Source organism: Rhipicephalus microplus, chromosome 4, assembly GCF_043290135.1.
Source record: "Rhipicephalus microplus isolate Deutch F79 chromosome 4, USDA_Rmic, whole genome shotgun sequence".
NCBI classification, from domain to species: Eukaryota; Metazoa; Arthropoda; class Arachnida; order Ixodida; family Ixodidae; genus Rhipicephalus; species Rhipicephalus microplus.
This window is the reverse complement of record NC_134703.1, coordinates 63182437-63204972: the sequence shown is the minus strand read 5'-3', so window position 1 is coordinate 63204972 and position 22536 is coordinate 63182437. Positions and strand designations below refer to the sequence as shown.

At 45.4% G+C, this 22536-nt stretch overlaps 1 protein-coding gene and 1 long non-coding RNA gene across 2 annotated transcripts in view; one reads left to right on the top strand and one right to left on the bottom strand.

Annotated features, from left to right (window-relative positions):
* LOC142814296 (uncharacterized) overlaps positions 1-22536 on the top strand; it is a 96790-nt gene that overhangs the window by 7910 nt on the left and 66344 nt on the right. The gene's annotated exons all lie outside the window — the stretch shown is intronic.
* LOC119171411 (RYamide neuropeptides-like) overlaps positions 1-22536 on the bottom strand; it is a 64871-nt gene that overhangs the window by 475 nt on the left and 41860 nt on the right. The window contains exons 2-3 of the mRNA XM_037422240.2: positions 13592-13752; positions 7700-7790 (exon numbers count right to left, since the gene is read on the bottom strand). Coding sequence (XP_037278137.2) covers positions 7700-7790; positions 13592-13727 — 227 coding nt within the window. The 5' untranslated portion in view covers positions 13728-13752. The remainder of the gene's footprint in view (positions 1-7699; positions 7791-13591; positions 13753-22536) is intronic.

Here is a 22536-nt window from a genome sequence, read left to right as displayed (position 1 = left end):
GATTGATTCAATTGATCCCCCGATCAATCCTCCACCCCCCCCCCCCCCCACTGCCCTATTTCAATGAATGTCAGTTAGATCCACAGTGTCATGCAACAAACTATTGAACTTACTTATGAAATCAAGAGTTTGACGAAAGCTCGTCTGGTCGGGAATAATAACAAAATCTTGTGAATAAGGCCCCCATACCGGAGCCGAAACGTATGAGTTAATTTTAAAGTGCTTTTGGTCGCCACCTTACTTTTACTTTTTGGTCAGAACTTATTTTTTCAATTAACTGTATCTACATCTGATGTTTTGCACAAGAAGGTTCCTAAAGTATTTACTAGAATAAACTGGCGCTGCGATCGCTCGGCCACTATGAGAATGATGAGCAGCACATAAGGTTGCCTTGCATTCATTCTCGCGGCTTCTAATGCACTTGTGACTTCATTTATTGCTGTGTTTTCGCCTTCTGTTCACTGTGGACCTCGTGAGAGTATTCAAAATGGCGAGTCAGAAAGATAATCAAAGGAACGATGGGAGACTGCTACATTTTGAAAGTAATTACCAGCTCTAAATTCAAAACAACAACAACAAAAATCATTGAGCCGAAAAATCTAAGCTTAAGCGAATCCATGTACCACCCATAAATGCTGTGCTGGCATGCGATTGAGTTCCCATAAACACTAGCGCTAAGATTTCGCTTTCGGTTTTATAGCCTCGCTAAACTCTATAATTTTGCAGTGAACAGGACCGCAGATAACGTGCCTCAGTGTGACCATCCTAGCGTGCGAAGCCCTCGATGGTGCAGATACTTCTTATAGCATGTTCGATATTTTATTACGTTTTTACAGGAGTCGATAGCCAATATTGATAAATGTTATCCACTGAATTACTCAACCTGAATCAATACCAGCCAAGTCTAGCCAACCTAAGCCAATGCTAACATGCGAACTACCTTCTAGCCACCATAATGCGAACAAAGATGGCTGGGTTCGCATAAACTACAAACATTTTCTTTTAAATTTAATTATGCTCCATTCTACATTTCAAAATTTCGTTGTGACATACTTGGCATTTTTTTGTGATGATACGACAACAGATTCTTCAATGTCACCTAATTATGGATTAATATTGTTCTCAGAAGTTTTTCTTTCTTTAAAGATGTATAGTCCATGGAAGGCTCTAGCCGTCGAAGGTCATATAATCATGCGCATGTATATATAGTTCAAGCAACAGCACCAACGAGGCTGCTAACTACATGACGACTTGCAAAAACCATCTCCAAGATGCCGCAAGCAAGCAAGTCGTTGGCTGAGAATCTTTTCCTGCAGGTCACAAAAACACGTTCAGCGTCTGTTACATTCCCTTTCAACAACACGGCACTCCTCCCACACGTATTTCCCTTCGCCTCTACTGCATAACAACACCAACCACGTGAAAAAAAGAAATGCACGGATGCTAGCTGGCGGCGCCGTTTTTTTTTCTTCCCTGTCGTTTTCGTTCTTTCTAATATGTTTCTGTGAGTGGGGCGTGGGGTACGCGTTGTGGTATACGTATTTATTGCGGCTCTCTTTTACCTCCATTTGACAGGCTTCCGTGATAAACAGACGAGCCGTAGTGTTTCCCTCAACTTGAAGTGGCCTGCGCATTTAGTGAAGGGGAACGGGGAGGACAGGCCGAAGGCCTTACGACGAAACCGTCGATGTTGTGATGGGCATTTGTTGTTTATAAGTGGCGTCATGCCGCTACGCTGAGTCGCTTGACCGCGAGGACGCCACGATGTTCTTGTATACGCTGTTCATTGCTCCCAACTTCAACTTCAAACTTGAAGTTGAAAATTATTCTAGGCCCATGGCACAATACCTCCAGTGCGTTCGACTCTGCAAAAGCGCTACTGACATTCTTTCGGGCCGCAGGCTTGAACGAAACGTTGTAGATAGTGCAGTGCGTGTGAGTGACATTATGTGTTATGTGACTGTTATGCGTGTATGTAACTGTATGTGTTGTGTGTTTATCATTGTATATATCACTGTCATCATCCGGCAACTGGAGTAGCCTCTCAGGTTAAAAACCAGGCAAAACTCCCCAGCTCTCCATTAAAATCTCTCTCTCTCTCTCTCTCTCCAAGTGACCAAAACGACGGCGGGCTTGTACAGAAAGAGTGCGTGCTGATGTGAACTTTTCGTGAGCACAAGACTCCTAACACTAAAATGTTTGTTAAAGGGGCCATATGATGGCCACCCAACAAATGGCGGTTTCCAGCGGAAAATAGAAGATGGTCTATTGTGCCAGCATCTATATGGAAAGTGGTCTGGAAAAGAATATTTCATTGCAGAATGAAGTAGCCGGCGACTATAGTTTGTAGCCGGCGACTATAAAAGTCGCCGGCTACAAACTTCGCTCACCACTGGCGACCACCATGTTGTCACGGCGTGTGTGACGTCATGCGCTGCACGAAACGGAGTCGTCGTCTTGAGCCACAGCGAATCGTTCAAATTGAATGACATGCTGAAAAAAGCTGAAATAGCTTCATTGAGCATGTAGGAGACCACGAAACAAAATCGTTGGCCTGGATAAAGACGCCCGCGAAACTAGCGGCTTGTTACGCCACGGCTCACGATTTCGCCAGTGTTCACCGACTCTTGGGTCACTTGCGCGTTTGTTAAAAAATCCGAGTATAAATTAAGCGCTTGAGCAAATACGCTAAAATTTTGCCTGTTCGTTTGGGAACCGACGGGGAACAACACACATAACACATGACTGCGATCGAAAATTAGGCGACATGAACCCTCTAATACACACAACGCATTGAGAAACACACAACTTTTTTTTACTTGTCACAAGTGAAACGTCACTTACGGCAGGTCATCGGCCCCGGCTGTCACTTGCCACATTGTTTTAGTTATACGTTAAAGAACTATAGATAGTAAAAAATATGAGCTAGTCAGCCAAACAAACAAACAAACAAACAAACAAACAAACAAACAAACAAACAAACAAACAAACAAACAAACAAACAAACAAACAAACAAACAAACAAACAAACAAACAAACCAATGATGTCAATGATGGCAATGATGAAAAGATTTGGTTGTCTTTTTTGGGAAGGAATTTTAACATTTAACTAACTAACTAACTAACTAACTAACTAACTAACTAACTAACTAACTAACTAACTAACTAACTAACTAACTAACTAACTAACTAACTAACTAACTAACTAACTAACTAACTAACTAACTAACTAACTAACTAACTAACTAACTAACTAACTAACTAACTAACTAACTAACTAACTAACTAACTAACTAACTAACTAACTAACTAATTAACTAACTAACTAACTGATTATATATAATTAATTAGCTCTTAAAAGAAATCATGAACATAGCAAACCTACTTTTAGGAATATTATGCCTTGCGCATGTAGGTACACTCGGGAATTGCACCTCTTTTCTTATAGAATATAATTGTTGGTGTTTTACCTCACAGAACTACGATGTGATTATGAGGGACGGCGCAGTGTAGGGCTCCGGAAATGTTGACCCTCCGGCGTTCTGTGCGTGCACCCAAATCAAAGCACACGAGTTAATGGGACCTCCACGGCAGGGATTCTATTCTGTGACGCTCGGATGGAGCGTCATAACCATTACACTACCACGACGGGTGTGCCTCTTTCCTCAAACGGGCCATATCGTTCTGCGTTCTGCGGCGGCAGGCGCGATACCTGCGTCAGCGGGGTCAAATATCATGATCGTCACGTTCATCTGTTGATAACCATCCATATCGGCTGACGTCATTAGAGAGTTTTAGAATAGCGTACGCAAGGCTTTGCTATTGCGTTTGCCGCTACTGCGCAGGCGTCCCGTTAGGTGACCGAAATAGCGGGCGACCGCATCGAACGCAGACTGAGCGTTACGCTTTTCCAAGACTCCCTATCATCTTCGACGAATAAAGCGATCATACTTGGTAACACTCAACCTCATCAGCATTGGCAGCTAGCGAAGGCTTCGGTGGTTGCTTTATAATGTTAAAAAAGCGGTTCGCTATCGGGCTCGCTCGCTCGTATTTCCCCCCAACGTTTTGTTTACCAACGGATCCCCATCGTAAACGAGGTCAGTGCGTCGGACTTCCGGGATGAGAGGCGGAGTCACGAAGCGATGTCTGCGTGCGCGGCACCCGCACGCAGCAGCCGCACACGCGTCGAGCACGCTCCCATTTACGACGTTCTGAGCCGCACGACTATGGGTCACGTGATCATGCACTCGGTTTGCGCCAGACGCACAGACGTCGCTATCTCTGGTCGCTTTTGTTTTGTCTTTGTTGCATTCTGTAAGTCTGGTCAGTGATTAGCAGTGTCTACAGCACAGCGCAGCATCGGCTGCTGGCTAACGAGCTCACAATCCACACGTACCGCGTCTGGGTGACCACATCTGTAGGTCTGGCGCCTAGACTCACAGCATATGACGCGGAGATTGTACCATTATCAGATGGTCCTGCAAGTTTGAGCAGATCTACGGATCGTTCTATTTACAGTGCAACAAACACTGCGTTCATTGACGTATGCATGTGGGAGGTAGTGGCCAGATACTGCACCAGGGTGGCCAATCTTTCTCTGGTGAGCCAGTGCGTTACCGGTGGTGGTCACCAGTGAGGCCGCACCACAGGCCTCTTAATGCAGTTCTATCACCACGTAGATTTTTTTTAAAAAATCCGGTTGGGAACTGCGTGGCCCCGGGATTCGAACCACGGACCTCTCGCACGGACCGAGTTGACTGGCGGAACATGTGAGAGGCCTTTGTCCTGCAGTGGACGTAGTCAGGCTGATGATCATGAAACACTGTGTAATAGGCTTCGTATCGAAAAGAAAAACCCCCATTAATGATTTCTATCGTAAAGCGTGAGCACATAATCACTGCGTTCAGCATCCTGCACGTGGTGTCCCTCCTACGCTGAAGTTGATCCTGCATAGGTGGTCATCATCATCATCATCATCATCATCATCATCATCATCATCATCATCATCATCATCATCATCATCCTGACTACGTCTAACCGGCTTGCATAGGTCATAGGCTTACGCATAGCCACCAAAACGTCATTCGGTAAATTGCGAGGAAGTGAGTGTGGACCTCTGAAGTTTAAATTCGCGCTCACCATTAAGAGTTTCGCAAAAATTTTTCATAAGCAAACGTGGATGTTTCCCCGGAACAAGTTTGTTAGGCGCGTGCTGGCACTCGTCGTTAATTTATTTTAACGCTTCTGCAGGGACGCTCACTGAAAGGGCCTGTGTAGTGCTTGAATGTTGCATTTGTCATTAACAAGGTTTCCAACTCATTGAGCAGGAGGTCATTCTGGCGATACGGAAGGTGGGTTATATGGCCATTCTATTGTGGGAATTCTCTCGAAGCGCTCGTAAATGGTCCCTGTCGCTGGAAAAGCCGCAGTATAATGGCTGGAAGACTTGGTTGTCCTCCAGAGATAACGACAGGCGGCTCTCGTCGTTGTTGTCGACAGGCACCATCACAATTTCGTAACTGTTGTTTGTTGATATCGCATCACATGTTTCCGTGTGTACCCGACCCTGACCTTATCTGATACAAAGCGCGAACAGACAGACAACACAACAATTGGAAGGATAGAGAGGAGCGGAAATTTACTGGCTACGCTACTGTGAATGAAAAGAAGAGGGGAACAAAAAGCGAAAGTAAACTGTACTTGATAAAGAGAACGGACAATTTGATCATCGTAAACCATGGAGTTAAGTAATTAATTAGACAAAACAGAAGCGTTGCACCATCGAGATCATTATAAGGGCTGTTTTGTCCTTGTCACTTGCATGCACGTACACACAGCGATCGCTAACTCTAAACATCAAGCGGTTTTGATCTAACGAACAGGAAAACATGAAGCAAACAGTCGATGTATACGTTAAGAAGACATGTACATTATCGCCTAATTTATCAATAAAACCTGCCTATACTTATCCCGCTAAGCTTACTTCTGTGACCCCACGAAAAATTGACCTCGTGCGACCGGCGAAGAATGGGGCGTAGGGCAACTGAAGCCTGCTGCAACGCGCTGCGACGCGTACTTGTGGTTAGGGCTTTACGTCTGCATTACCCCAAAATAATCTGTTGACTTCTTCTTCTGACGCATGGAGCTACAACTATACGATGACACAACACGATCAGGCAATAATGTTGTGCCATTCGCTTGCTTGCCAAGCGCGGCAGGATGATGTGTTTCTCAATCATCATAAGCAGCACCTCTGAGCCCGTGGCTGCATCGCGTTGACTGTTTATAGAGGGAGCCCTGCGTGCATCTCCCTCGGGTGCTGTTGTCTGTCACTTAAACGTGGTCAGCCGTTCGGTGAGCAATTGGTTTACCTCCAATGCGTGATCGGCAGACAGAAGGGATGAAAACGACGCACAAGATGAGGTGCGTTGGTGTTCTCCCGAATTCAATTCCACGAGGTTGTCGTGTGGGCACGTAAAAAGAAAACTGTGCCGTTAACTGAAAGCATCTCGTGGGACGCAGTTACTCGCGTCTTCATTCATTACGCACACAGGCGAGCGTAAGGTTGTCTGTTGGGCAGCAGCAAAGTTTCACCACAGTGACCCCCCCCCCCCCCCGCCCGCTCCTACCACCGATCGAGTACGGAAGAAAACAAGCTTAGTAATGCATGCTGAAATGAAAAATAAGGGATGGCGTGCTTCTCGCAATCTTCTTGCCTAGATGGTTAGCGCTTTTTCGGAGGTAGGTGTGGGAAGTTAGCAGTTCTTGGATTGCTGTATTTCAAGTGCTTGACGCAAAATACAGCAACTTGTTCTGGTTCTTGCTGCGCTGCATGCTCTCTTTCAGCGTAGCTCTCGCATTAATAACTAGCCCGATCCAATGCCTCCCTGGTAATTCAGCATAACTAACAAGCCAATTAAGTTACGACGCAGCGATACATGTATTATTGACGAACGCACCATCATCGAAGCATCGCGCGCTGATCCCCGCGAAGTCTGTACAGATACTGCTGCTATCCTACAAGACGTCGGGAAAATATAATTCCTGTTCTTTACGCACAATGTCATCAGTGGTCACCAGCATTATTGACCTACGGAAGCCAGTCCTCTAGTAACGGAACATCAATGCATCCAAGATGCTGTGCAAGGCGTCACCTCTATAAGCTGCCTATGATCAAGCAACTTGACATCTCCACTGATTGGCGCGGCGATACACTCCATGAACAGTAACTCAGCTACCTGCGTCAGGGTATACATTCACCATTCATCTCCTTCCATCTAAGTTGCTCAACTCATCCCGAGCCTGTAAACTCTTTAGAGCAGAGCATATACGAGCAGAGAGAAAGGAAGCGGCAAACATGATTGGGCAGATAGGTGTATCTTACAGTGAAGTTGAGATGAAGAGAAATAAATATGTTTCAACAGATCTCGTGATGCGCACGTACAGGCAGTTGATAGTTGCTGTTATATATGAGTGATAGAGTGAATGTCAGCAGCTGAGAACGTCAGATGTAGATCATTAAGTGCAATGACGAGATTGGGAAATTTGCAAGCACAACGTAATCGGACAGCACTCGGAGAGCTTGCCGTCTCGATGTAGATGTCGAGCGGCCTGATTACCAGGCTAAGTGTGTGTTATCGTCTCCGCCAGTCTCGACTTTATTCGTTAAATCACATGGGGTTTAACGTAACCTTACCTCGAACACCTGTAGATGTCCGCGAATCCCGTGTAAGCGCAGGATATGCTTGAATCTCCGAAGAAGTTCACCGTCAGATCTCTGGATACACCTGGGTGAGGAAAAAAAAAGGGGAGGGGGGTTATGTCGTGGTCGTTCAAAACAGAACATTAACGAGGGATGAACGCAAAAAAAAAAATGCAAACGCTCCAAGATGGCATCTTACTCATAGCATATCACGATATGATATAGCGATATAATATCGCGAATAAATATCAATTACAGGAGTCCTATAACTAGAAATAACGATATGACTATTAGGCTCACGCGCCATGGTGGTCTAGTGGATAAGGCACACGACTTCTGACCCTCAGGTCGCGGGATCGAATCCTGGCCGCGGCGGCCGCATTTTCGATAGAGGCGAAAAAGCTTAAGGCTCGTGTGCTTAGATTTGGGTGTACATTAAAGAACCCCAGGTGGTCTAAATTTCCGGAGCCCTCCACTACGGCGTCTTTCATAATCATATGGTGGTTTTGGGACGTTAAACCCTAACTACTAGTATTATGAGGCTGACCAGAGTGAAGAGATCTGAAAATTTCGACTATCTGGTTTTATTTAACGAGCACTTGCATCGCAACCGTGCTCGGGTTTCTGTACGTCATTTCATCTCCATCAAAATACGACCTCCTCCGCCAGGACCAAACCCACGAGTTTCGGTTTAGTAGCCATAACCACCATAACCGCTGTACTGCCACGGCGGACATGATTAACCGACCAGCCCGTGATTTCACCTTTATAATATAGTGAGTCCTTAGTTTTAAAGGAACACCAAAGAAAAACTAATGCTTGGTTTATGTTGATAAACTGCACTCAGAGAACGTAATGCCACAAGTTTAACTATTATAAGTGCCGTCTCCGCCCACATTTTTCTTTGGTGAGTTTTTTCTCACCAAGCTTCGTGTCGTGGTAATTAAAAGCGGGTTTTCGGGATTGGGAAATTGTTCTTTACTGACACGCGAGAATCGTTTCGCTATTTAAGTAACATGATTGAGACTCGTTGTCGTTGAGTTAATACTATCAGTATTCCATGATTAGGCTTGAAAGATTCCTCTGAAGGCGTTTGGAGGAAAAGTGAGACCGCTTGAAGTTGTTTATCGAAATCCGTGCAACATTTCACAGTTGCTGGATACATTGCGGGAGCCATTGAAATGGGATCATTGTAATGTGTCTCATTGGATTTAAGAACGCTGAAATAATTAATCGTGCATCTCTTGTACAGACGAGTTCTCTTGATTTGAATTTATTCTGATTATCTCGAACTTACTGAAGCACATTCAAACTATAGAAATGTCTCTCTAAATACAATGTGACGGAAGTTAAACCCAATCTGGTAAATGCGCACGAATGAAAGGCTTTTACGAGGCGATGGCGGTGCTTCATTTGTTTGTATCGAAATGATACAGAGGAGCGTAATGCTAATGGTGAAGTTTATTAAGCGGTAACAAATGACCGCGCAGGCCATTATTCCAACTCGGAGCTTGCACAAATATGGCACAACATCTATTATTTAACGATGAACGCGTGGAAGATGTTTGCGCAAAATGTACTTCTCAATAGCTTTCTCCAAGCCCTTTTTACCAACGGTATCTGATAAGTAGGCTACTTAAATGCAATTTCTGCGAACCTTCTTTGACGTTCAAAGAACTTGTCCTAAAGTCCATTGACCGACGACAACGATATGAGGCCGTGGCATTATGTGAGATCTTTGAAAAGATTGAAAGGATAATGGCGCCCGCTTCAACGTTCTTGAGTAGTGAAAACCACTCATTAATTAGCCTGCGAAGTATTGCAGTTTGTTTGGTGATCTATTAACGTCACAGTTGCATTACGGCCCTTCTCTCTCGCTATTATTCTCGGTTCATAAAAAAATATGCGTCGTGCTTCTAGATAGAGTTTTGATATATTCTGCAATTCATTGAAACACCACCGCAATGTATTCACCGTATTGCTCACCTAGAAAAAGCTGCCGTGCATCGTATTTTGCAGCCAAAATGGCCACCCGGTTCTCTGCTCGAGTCTTCTACGGGACGAAGTGGACAATATAAGTATCTGAGAAATGGCAAACCGAAGCGGGCGATCGTATGATAGTGTGATTGGGGAGCACCACAATCACGCTTTGTTCCCGTCGTATACTGGCATAGCAAAGACGACGTGCCGAAGATGCATTCACTGCATCCGTGTCCACTTTTTTTCGTGCCAAACGCAGGGAGCAAGTGTTTTCGCCACGTAAAAAGACAGATTCGTTTCACATACAAAAATATTAGACTTCTGCCTAAAACTCGTGAGTCCAGCTATGAAAATTTTCTTTCTAGCACGAGGTTCAATGGCATGAAACGGGTGTAATAATTGACTCCTGGGAAATGACTTAATTTGTATACAGTGGACATATATACAATTACAATGATGATTAGAATGATGATGATGATGATGATGATGATGATGATGATGATGGCGGTGATGGGCAATTTTCAACTGACTTTTTCTAAAGCTCCATGCCACAGCAATTATTTTTAGCAAAGTTCAGGCTTAATAATTCTACAAGCCGCAGGCTCTGGGGTAATAATTATACATGCCGCAAAAATCTCATAACTTCCGCTTCATTACGTATGTTAAAACGCTTAGGGGAAAACTAGGAACACATTGCAATGCGCTCTGAGTATTAAGTGTCGAACAGCCCGTACAAGTTGTGTCATAACAGCGTTAATAAGCATTCAACGTATATCGGATATGTCCACATAAGCATTCTTGAATGGCGTTTACCCAGAAGGCTGCGCTGATCGGGAAAAGCACCCCCAGGCGCGATGATTGTATAATTATGCACTGCCTTGGTGGAAAGGGGATGGCCTGCGAGTGGGAATGGAGTTTGCCGAGGGCGGTTTTTACAGCAAAAGCGACGAGCCCGAAGTTGGGGCATACATTCTGACACCGACCATGAAACGAAAATAACAGGCGAATTTTAAGAACACATTTGGACCATTACCGTTTTTGTGTCACAAACACGGAAGCCGCTTCATTCGGTTTTGTCGTTTGAACACGACGAGTGTATGTGATTTGCATGCATAAAAATGTGAAAGTGCATTATTCCGATTTAATGGGATCACGCGTGGTATGCGTACGCGCTCTTTTTTCTGCTTCTAGTGACCTGATCGACCTTAGTTTTTTTTTATTATTATCATGAAGTCGAAATAAGTGGTCCGTATGCAGCCTTGCATGGCGACTCCATTCGACAGAAAGAAATAAAGGGTATAAGCTGACTCGCGCTTGTATCGGACACTAATTGCGCGTCGCCGGTTTCTAACCAGGGAAATGCGGGCACGAGCCAGGATACCGAAGAAGAGTCCCTGGCGGCGGGGCCCGCTCGTTAGGGCAAGTCAGTCGCGTCCGACGCAATCAGCGAGCTCGAGAAATGATTCCCCCGCAGGCTGTGAACGCTGCTTGTCGGTTCGCACACTTGCCACCAGACGGCGCTGCCCACAAAAGCAAGCTGCTGACACAGTTCGCACCGGCCGATGACACATCGAGTTAGTGATTCCGATTGCCTTTAGCGGACTTAGTTGCGTGTTTGTCTTTATTACTTTTGTGTTTATGCATTCATAGATGTAGTGCGCGGTACGCAAGCCAAGGCTGTGTTGTAACATTAATTTCGGGTTGTTTGGCAGCCACACCCGCTTGCAGACTGTTCCCTTGATTTGGCTGCTCAATTTCTTGCGTACGAATATACATAAAATGAAATGTAGCTCTGCCATAAGCAAATTTGACGCCACACATTCCCACTAGCTTATCTTTCTTTCATGACCTTGTCTTTCTTACTTATTTATCTTACTTATTTTTCATGACACTTAAGTTTCTTGCGTCCCAGAATTGCCCTGGAGCGTTTACAAGCATGTTTGCTCTTTTTAAGTTGCTAAAAAAAGACAAAAAGATGGAGAGTAGTACAAACAAAAGAAACGGCAAATCCTATCTCACGTTCAAAAAGTAGACTACTGCTCTCTCTCTGTGAAGGTATACGTGACCAGCGGGTCTGACAGGCGTATTCCCGTCTTTGATCGCCGTTCTTTAGCAGCGCGATGCTGCTTGGGCGTTCCCACAATGCGCTGCAACCCCATATACTGGTGACTGGTTCCTCCACAGGTCTCTAGAGGGCACCGGGGGTTTTATCACAATAATGCTTCTGATAGAGATCTGAGGAATTAAGATGATAAAAAGTTTGGGGGCTCTTGGAAGTGGTAAAGCAGCTAATGCATTAAAAAGAGTTCTTTCGCTACTACTGTACCTAAAAGACACAAGAATAAAGCAAGAAAGTGGGCCATGTACAGCTCAGCTGTAACAAAGTTAATTAAAGCAGAGAATGTGCTCTTGGCGAGCGTTTGGACGGTGGCCCCAAATTAATCGACTACGTGCCAGCTTTAAAACGGCGGAAACACACCTAGGTAAACAACAGATGCTTTGGATTACTCAAAGCTTGGATGACTGCGAAGTTCAGATTCCATCGCTGAACGGCGTCCAGTATATGGTGTCTGTCTGCCGTCGTTTATCCTGAGAGTCTTGAATGAAAATATTGAATAAATCTACGCGTGGACAGTCACCGACAGTGAAGCATAATTCGACCTGCTGTGGTAACCTGTTTCACCATCCTAACAATTTTTTCGGTTAATGTGAACACAAACGGACCTGTGAAAGCGCCCTGCTGCACTTCGTTCGTTCTTTTTTTCTGCAAGTTCGTTATCGTTTTTTTTCCAGTAATTTCTTCGCAATTTTTTCAATACTGGCGTACTGCGCCCCCTTTATTTCATATACGCGAAGAAAATATTGGAGTGCATAAACGCGAAATCGACAGTTACAATTTCTAATTATTTATTTTAGGATGTAAACATGGCATTCATGAATTTAGCTGGCGAGTTGGCGATAAATAGTCACTTCAAGGGAGCTCAAATGGTGTCACCTGTTTGAACAAGTTTGCCATCAAACTTGCGGTAAAGATGCCCACTTGTTCCGCTTACCTGTTTTATAAGAAAACCGTGAACAAAACGCTGCTTTACGCATCGAAGCCAAAGAGCAACTGCACCTTTCGTGCATTTCATCGCACGCTTTGGAAACCAAAACTACGAAACAAGTCCGCCTAAAACTGCTTGAACTTCGCCGTGGTGTCGTAGCGTGCTTGGCTGTTGACCTGAAGGTTACGGGTTCGATCCTGGCCGTGGTGGATACGTTACGATGGAGGCGAAATGCACCGTGTGCTGCTGTGTGTGATACGCCAGATCGTCGAAATTTTCAGCACAACGCGTCTCTCATAATCATATCGTAATTTCGAAACGTTATATCCCATGTGTTATTGAGTGTTTTTCGAAAGGGGAGCCTGAACATTACACTATCTCCTACTGAAGAGAACCATGCGGGGATGCGAAGCAGCGTTGGTGTTCACATGCGTTTCCATTTGATATCTCCATGTGTATGTTTGCGTGTATGTTTCATTTGTGCGTTGAGTTGTGTCTACATTGTGTACCACTTATGTCACCCGCCCCTCTCTCATTTGTGTGTATCACCGTGTGTGCGCCGCAAAGTGAACAGCGAGCGCCGCTAGGATAGTGCAACGCAGCGAGCGAGCGCAGCATTATATACGAGAGCACAGCTGTGGCGGAGAGCTAAATGGGAGAGGAGAAACGAGGAGGAGGAAGTGTTCTGCCCCCTCCTTCACTCCACCTCTTCGCGCTCACGTGAGGGGGAGAGTCGGCGCATGCGCAGTTAAAGTGGTCACGCCGCACACCGGATTGAACTCCGCCATAAGCTGCCGCGCATGTTATATGAAGTAGAGCACAAACGCGAGACAGCCGATGCCAAGAGTGACGTGCTTACCAGCGAGAGGCGGCGTGACGCTCCGGCGGCCGTACCGGCCGTTGGGCACGAACTGGGGAGCGCCCTTGCCAGCCGAGGTGACGCTCAGCACGAGCAGGGCGAGCAGGGCGACGGCCCACGTGCGGGCGTTCAACATGACGATGCTGTCGCTGGCGGGGCACCTGCAGCGAAAACGGCAGTGGATGCGTCATCGATCCAGTGTTGGCTAAATTTTCGAGTCTTGGTAAAAGCTCTTCTCCTGAGCATCTGCCTTATTTGGGGTGCTTAACGTGTATCTCAAAAGTACGCTGGTGTACCTGCGTTTCGCACTCACCGATAAGTTCCGGCCGGGGCCAGAAAGAGAACATGCGTCCACAAGCTTAGTAGTGCAACGTGTTTACCGCTAAATTACTGAGCCTAATTATTTGATCGATAAAGGAATAGAGATTTGCAGGGCTTGTTTTTTGTTTGTTTGGCAACACCCTAATTAAAGCTATGAGATAATGAGAAAAATAAAGGTTTGGTCTTTTCCGGGGGCAAGTCGGTTCTCGTTCATGCACTCTGCTTCACTCACATCTTTATCAGAATTACTACAATAAAGTTAAAATAGTACAATTACCATGCCCCATACCTTACTTGGCTTTATTATCTGCCGGTGTTTATTGTGGCTGAAGAAATATGACTGGAGATCCCGTAACGACAGTATGAAGTCATGAAAATTGCACTGTCCGAAAGCAACGCATCCTGTCCAGCCAGATATTTTTCTTGGTTAACCTCCTTGTCTTCCTCTTCCTTTCTCTCTCTCTCTCTTTGTGTCTACAATGGTTGATCAGCGAGATATATGTAGGCACATATACACTTAAGCAGTTGTTTTTTTTTTCCTCAGTGTACATCGTTTTGTAGCAGTGACCATGCACATAATGTATATATATTGGGGGCAATTTTTCTGCGTTATTAACGCGCCCCACGCGAGCTTCTGAACGTGTATTCGTGGTCTCGAGTATCCACCGGTATCGTGCAACACGATCGCCCAAAGCCTTTCGCATAACAGCACATCGTTAATTTACCGCCAAGGGCGTCGTTATGAGGCCGTTAGTCTGTAGCGCTTCCTTTTCTGGAGCTGTGGTCAGTTTCGGGCGGCGAAATTGAACCATACATCTACAGCCCTACGGAGGCTTGCTCGGTGTGGGTATAACGCGCTTTTCTTTGCGAGGTCCTGGCGTTGCCCGCAACTCCTCGCGATACCAACGATTCCGTAGAAACATCGCCCACCCGAACTGCAGTACCTGCCGCAGCCTATCGCCTCTAGGATGGATGGTCGTTCTTTTATTTGCCGCAGTCATGCTTTCAACCGTTGAGACGCACGCCGACAGATCCTGATCTTGACGTGCTGCGCTTGCGAATTGGATATATTTTAATATCTGCGAAGGCCTTGTTGACGCAAAGCAAAATAATTGACGTCACCCATATGACCAAAGAGACGATGTATGCTAATGTCGACCAACATTGAGCTCGCCAACTGTTTTAAATTACTGTTCAGGGAGGTTGTAAACTTACTGTGAGCTCACCTAGCAAGAGCATATATCCATAACTTTTTTTTTTTTTGGGGGGGGGTTCAATTTATTTGTATGCATATACGTATGTGTATTCGTACGTGTGCGCGTACATACAATACACCAGCATAGATTGAGTTCTTTCTGCATCTTCATTCTCCTTTTTTTTTCTTCATCTCTTTCTACACCTTCTTTTTTATCCGTCTTGCTTCTGTATATATCGCCGTATATATCTCTCTGTATATATCGCCGTCTCTCCTCCTTTTCCACACCCTAAACCTCAGCTCACTCATTTCCCCTTCACTCCCCTTCCCATCCATCGCTATGCATCCATCGCTTTGGTTCGTCGATCGTGGACACACAAGCCAGAGCACGTTTAAACAAGAAGTGCGCATATTCTACAATGATGTGTAACTGTGTTTAGTGTTGGTTTCAGTAGTATTACTCTCCTTTAAGCTTTGCGTTTTGCGACTTACGTGCAGTTGAGTATGCATGGCAATACAGCAATTCATGTTCCCAAGAATGGCCATGATGATGATGACGACGACGACGACGATGATGATGATTATGATAGCTTAAACGAATAGCTCACAATCCTGGCTGTTTCTCCTCCTCTTCCTTCGCTATCCTCTTTGTTTCTTATTTATCTATCCCCTAAAGCTGTGCCGTGCTCCCCGTATGGCTAGAAAGATAAGCTTCAATTCCTTAAGAAATTGAAAAGAAACATCATTGCAACTAAGTTAGACACCTCAAATTACGAAGGCTCTCAAGAACAAAATTATCTCGACAACGAAGAAATTCGGCGTCGCAGGCGACTTCCACAGAGTTCAATGCTTGCCCCCCCCCCCCCCCCCCTCAGCGAAGATATTTCAAAACGCAGTAGCGCAATAACGAAAGTTTCAGTTCAGTTCAGTTTATTTCCTTAAAGGCCCCGTTTATAGGGGTGTTACATAAGGGGTGGGGGCAACACGTAATGGGTAAATCCAAATAAAAATAAAAACCAATAGAACTTTGGAAAGAGAGGAGAAAGTAAAAGAAAGTGGAAAGAGAGGAGAAAGTAAAAGAAAGTAATGTTTATACACTGTGAAAACGAGAACACGCGCTAAGTAATTAATTTGGTAACATTAGAAAAGACAACATGATGTGGTAATATAACGTAATAATCATTGAAAATCTTGCACAAAAATAACACTGTAGAAGTAAATACAACAATAACAAACAATGAACACTGTAGAAATAAATACTCGCGTTAAGTACAATCAATGACAACTAATTTGGTAAAACAGAAAACACAGCAGCATAGAACATGTGACGGTTATTTGTGGATACAACGTGGTGCGGAAGGGCATTCCACTCTGACGCTGTACGAGAAAAAAATGAAGTAGAAAAGGTAGTAGTGTGTGTGCGCGGTTTTGAAACCTGTAGCGGGTGACCAGTGCGTTGCGATATTCTTGATGGTGGGGTGATGTACGGCATGCGGTTAAGTGAACTGTAAAAAAAAGAAAACTTATGAAAAAGACCAAGGCTGGATATCGTACGACGGTGTAAGAGGGATTGTAGTTTAGATTTTTTTTTTAGGGCGGATATGCTTACGTCATATGAGTAGGATGAATGGATGAATCTAGCTGCGCGATATTGAAGAGACTCAAGTGCGTTGATGAGGTATTTTTGATATGGGTATTTTCAATTACTAATCCGCAAATTCTGTTTGATACATCAGCTAATTGGGAACCAAGAAGTTTTAAAATTTGCAGTGCCACTCATTTGACAAGCTGGGCACATACGTACGCTTCCGTTTCGAACCTTGCCACCATCGGTGTGACCCTTGCTGTTGATATTCGGTCGGATGACGATGATAACAATGAGAATGACGAGGACAATGGTGATAGCCACAAGTTGATCAAGAAGCTGTTGAACTGCACGACTTTTCGTGTGCGTACGCGGACCGGATCGTGCTGCAAGAGTCCAGCGACGATGATAGATCATCGAAAGTGGCCGCAAAAAACACGAGGGTGAAGACCAGGCTACAAAACCTAGAAAAGGCAGGCAATTTCGCGCGAGTCTTTTGAAGTCATTCGCTTTTTTTCTTGGCGTCCACGACGATGACCAAGCTATGCAAAGCTGCCAGGCTCCAGCAGTGAAAATCTTTTAAAACAACGAGAAAAAACGGAAGGAGCGTCTGCTTTAAACAAATTTAGCTGAGCGAAGTAATACAGTTTCTTTAATACCTGCTGTTTAACGTCCCAAAACCACGATATGATTGTGAGGAACTCCGTAGTGGAGGGCTCAGGAAACTTCAACCCTCTGGCGTTTCTTAACGTGCTCTCACATAGCACGGGCGTCTACCATTTCGCCTCTGTCGAAATGCGACCACTGCAGCTGGAATCGAACCCACGTCCTTCACGTCAGCGGCCGAGCACCTTAGGAACCGCGGCGGACAAGGCTGCGCGAAGTAATTAGCGCGCGTATCTTTCTACTTTCCCGTCAACGAAGCTCTCACGACAAACGAACACAACTCGCCTCCCCGGCGATTTCGTTATTGAGGAGTTCGACTGTACTACAGCAGCTGCTTAGCACATACCCGCAGACTTTTCCACGACGCCGACTTTACTTCTAGCTTAAACAGCTGCGCTGTTAAAACGAAAAGTAGAGAGGTGGGGTGGGTGACAGGATATAGCTGTGTGATTGGGCCAATACGGTCTCGAAAGCTGAGATTAAAAGAGACGCGACGTTTGTCTGCCTAGTTCGGCTTCTGGATTCACTGTCCTGAAAGAGGAGTTCGTAACGAACAGCTTTTGTAAGGAAAACGAGATGGCTTGTTATAGAAACTGGGCAGCTTGGCGCTGTTCACTTCTTTTCATTTGCCTTGAATAATCCCCAACCTTTTCGACATGTCGTCTTCATAAGTATGTGGAGAATAGGTATACATCGAAAACAGTAGGCAGTGACGGGAGCTTCGACACTCTGGTCGCTGATTTAGTGCGGTTGCGCATCGCTTGAACGGAGCGTTACTCCGACTCGTTGAGCGTGGGTGCACAAGCCACACCTCTTTAAACCAAAAGTGCGCATGTATTCTACGTCTATGTGTATAACAATATTTATGCTTTAGAAAAGGCCGAAGTTCAGGGAGTGTGGAATCTTGAAGCAATAAAAAGAATCATCAGACCCCAGCCAAGAAACACTCATTCATCAGCTTAAATCCATCCAGAGTCGGGCTGCTCGTTTCATTCTTTCTAACTATCATCGCACCTCCAGCGTCACTTCCATGAAAACAACTTTATCATTACCTCTGCTCTCACAACGTGGAGAAATATCTCGCCTCTGCCTGTTTCACAAGATATATTACCACAATTCAGTCCTTAAGAATAAATTTATAACCCCTTCTTCTTACGTATCCGCTCGCATCGGCCATCGTCATAAGGTTGGCATTCCCACATGCCGCACCAACCATTTTTACAATTCATTCATCCCCCGTACGTCAGCAAGTTGGAATCACCTTCCCCGATCCGTAGTCGAGATGTCTAATACCTCTATGTTTAAGGCTGCCATATCTAACCTGTCGCCATAATTTTTAGAATATAGTATTTCCATTTTCCAGTAGACCTGCTAAGCTTTGTAGTTCTTTAATACCTGTTTTTGTTCTTATAATGTGCATTATTTCTTGTTGGTTTCCTTCACTGATCCATGTAACCACCAATTTTCCGCTTTTTCATTATGTTGTGTAACCCACTCCCCTCTGTAATGCCCTTGGGCCCTGAGGGTATTGAAACAAACAAACAAATAAATAAATAAATAAATAAATAAATAAATAAATAAATAAATAAATAAATAAATAAATTTGAGCGTGGGGTGTCCCCGGAGCCGCTCGTCAAAACGTGGGCTCAGGCTGCTTACAGAAAGTGTTTGCGTTGTTTTCGGTAGTATCTTATCTGCCTTCCGTTTCGCATCTTGCAAATTCTTTGCCAAAAAGTGTGCCGTTCATCAGTCAGGGTCTGTGAACAAGTCTTTTCGAAATTAATACTGCGAGTGCGAAGTAAACTCATTAAAAATAGATAATACTAACCAACCACGCCGGTCGTGCTCCACACATACTCCTTTTTATGAGCGAAGCCTCTCACTAAGCCACTTGACGCCGTTGTCGTACCTTCCCGTCGGACACACTCACAGGTGTTACATATACCGCTTATGGAGCGTTCGCAGCGCATATATAGTTTCAAAATAGACCGTACTTTGTGTGTATATATGTCAGTCCCTTGTACCAATCGGCGACTTTATCGCGATTTTATCGTAGCTAGCTTCGCTCCATTATCAATCTTAACTTCATAGGTCTGTAGTAACTTTCTACGAAGCTAAAAGGATAAAACTGTCGATCTCAACTTCGTCTGTGTAATCGCTTCGGGTATCTTTCCGTCTTTTTTTTTTCTACATTTTTCTTACCTCTAGTACAAGATAGCGAACCAGAAGTCTTTATTTCCGCTTAACCTTCCTGCTTTTCAGTCATTTGTCTTTCTTTCTATCACTTAAGAAGATAGTTGGAAGATAATGGAACTCAATAAAACTTGCTGTTGGGCTAGGTGATTATTTGTCATATTGTAAGACAATTAGTGTGATCTCGATTCCCGCAAACGCTCACACAAACACTCACTCATCCACCCACGTCGTGTGTGTTACTCGGGTGGAAGAGTGAGTGTTTGTGTGAGTGTTTGCGGGAGTCAAGGTCGCTTATTATCTCACTACAGGATGAGTTGAAAGATAACTGTAGCTTAGTTTGAAACCGGTTTCTTTTGTCCGACTTGTCTACCAGTTTAGATATTGCCATGCCTTATTTGTTTCCAGACCTTTCTTTCTCTCTCTGCCTCTCTCTCTTTCTCGCTCTCTTTATTATTATTTTTTGGTGTGCGGAAGCGATCCAATTTATGTCGTTACCAGAAGCTTAAGTGCATCGATGATGACGTTGAATGACGCTGCATGCGCGCTGGCAGCGTTTCAATTTTTTGACTAGGGTGGGCTCCAGTTCGTCCTCGCTGTTTCGATCAACCTAATAAGAACCTCAGGCAGTGCGAAACTGGCGCTTAGAAGAAACTTCTCGTCGGCTCAAAGTGGTTGCACACGCGTACTCCCAATACTCGACGTGTTATTTCCTTCTCCGTTGTCTATCTACTCAATCTTCGATGCGATCACTTTCTCTCAAGGGAGCGACGAAGTAAATTTATGGTTTTCGCGGCCAAGTTGTCAGCCATCACTTCATTCTTTTGTTCTTACTGCTTAATAGTCTGAAGTCTTTGTCGTTTCCGGGGTAGCAGGCCCAAAAGAAGCAGTAGATACAACTGAGCTCTACGCATTTCAGTAAATAAGCATGTCTGTTTTTGTTTCAGCATCTATCGCGAGTAATTTTTTTGTTTTTGGTTTCTTTAGCCCCCTGGTAAGTTTGCTACCACTCCCAGAATTGCCGCTATCTACCTCTCACCGAGGTTCTGGATAAGGTGGGAGACAGGGTTTTACACCGGCTTAAAACGAACACATTGTTATGCCCGCCAATATTACAGTACTTTGACACCGCAGACACTAACAGGGGCAATCAATGCGGAGAGACAGCCGATGTTTAGCATGTGGTATGGGGCTGCCAGCTGACCGTAGTCACTCCTCCACTCCCTAACACGAGAGGACTGCAGGCAAGGTTGCTTAGCTGCTCTGACCTCGGGACCCAACAGGTCTTCACTGCGTGAGGAAAAGCAGAGGTATTGTCCAATGACGTCCCGGAGAGAGGATGCCACTTAGTCTGTCACTTAGACATCAGGGGCTAATGAACACCCTATTTTAGAATGGAGTTTTACACCGCCACCACCACCACCTTGGGACCGTGGACAACCTACATAGCATTCCGTCACGCCAAGAAAAAAAAACTGTTGTCCTTTTCTCTCATCATCCTTTCTTTTAGCCAACGCTTTGCTTGGCGGCGCATGGTCACGCCATCGGTCAACAAATTCAGTGAGCAACGCACCAAGCTCGAGCTTAAACAACTCCGCTGTTAAAAAAAATGACATTGTAAATGTAAAGCTGATTTATTCAAACAATAGAAGGGGACCGAATCAGCCCGAAGGCATAAATTTATTTGCAATTTTGTTCCTCGAGCACCCTCCGGAAGCTCCGCCTTTGGCTTTGACACTGTTCAACGCCTCGCCAAGCATGCAGTAACCACGCAACACTTGCAGCTGTACTTGCAGTGTGTCGGCGAGTGCTGCTGCGTACATTGATCAGGAAACGGCTGCAGCTTTGTTTGCTCCGTTACGCTCGTCGACCTTTTCTTTGAGCTCCTGCAACCTGGTCAACAGCGTCTGGTACTTATTTTCTGCGCCAAACCAAGCGAGAATTCCGCCCTGGTTCTTGGCCAGCTCCTCCTTGGCCACCGTCTCGTACTTCTCGAAGTCTTCGGTGAACTTGGCGAGCAGCTGGTCTCGCAGAGCAGCCGGAAAAGGACAGCTGTGTTCGAGACACGATTCAATCGTACCGCAAACAGCTACCCTGAGGGTGTCGTACCGTATCTTATTCCAGCAGTACGAACCCCAGTAACCGGTAATAACGTGCTCGAGAGCAGAGTCCACGCAATCGATGTTGTCGTCCAGCATCGACTGGATGGACACGGCCACCGTCGTCATGTTGAGTGCGGGGGTCCAGGGCGGGCCAGCCATGGTGCCCAGCAGGCTCAGGCAGATGTGGCCACCCGCAGAGATGTGCGGGCTGAACGTCACGCGCCCGCCGTCGGTCGTCATGAAGCGAACATTGGGGGGTGACATTGGATAGGCGTTCGTGCACTTCATGAGCAGATGGAAGAAGCCTCCCTGGTACGACGTCCCTTCGGTGCCCATAACGACCGCGTGGACGGTCGTCAGGTTGTCTTCCTCGGGCGCCATGAAGACGCCCGGTGGCGGGTCTGCGTGGAATTCAGCGAGGTCACGCTTCACCCTGTCCAGGCATTCCTGGCTTGGCGTTTCTTTGGCATACATCGTGTTCCACGACTGCATGTGTTAGCAGTATGATGAGCCTGCCTGGAGATGGAGTGACGTGGCTGCTGACGAGCCTGGCAGTGAAAATGGCTCGGGAGCTTTCCGGCTGAGAGCGTGCGTGTCGGTAGTGATGATGATAACTTCAGATGGATGGCGCTCACCCACAAAGCGGATGGGCCGAAATGATGATGATACCTATTATAGTGGCGCACACCCACAAAGGGGGATCGGCCAAGAACCCGGCGGCAGGATCGACAGGAAGTTAAAGGCTTATGGTTTTACAAACAGAAAGTAACTTTGGACTGAAAAAAATATATCTATAAAAGGAAAGCCAATAATCGAGAAAGGAGTATATCTGAGCAAGGATGCAGGCTACTAGATGTGGTTTGAAGCAGAGGTAGTGATGGGC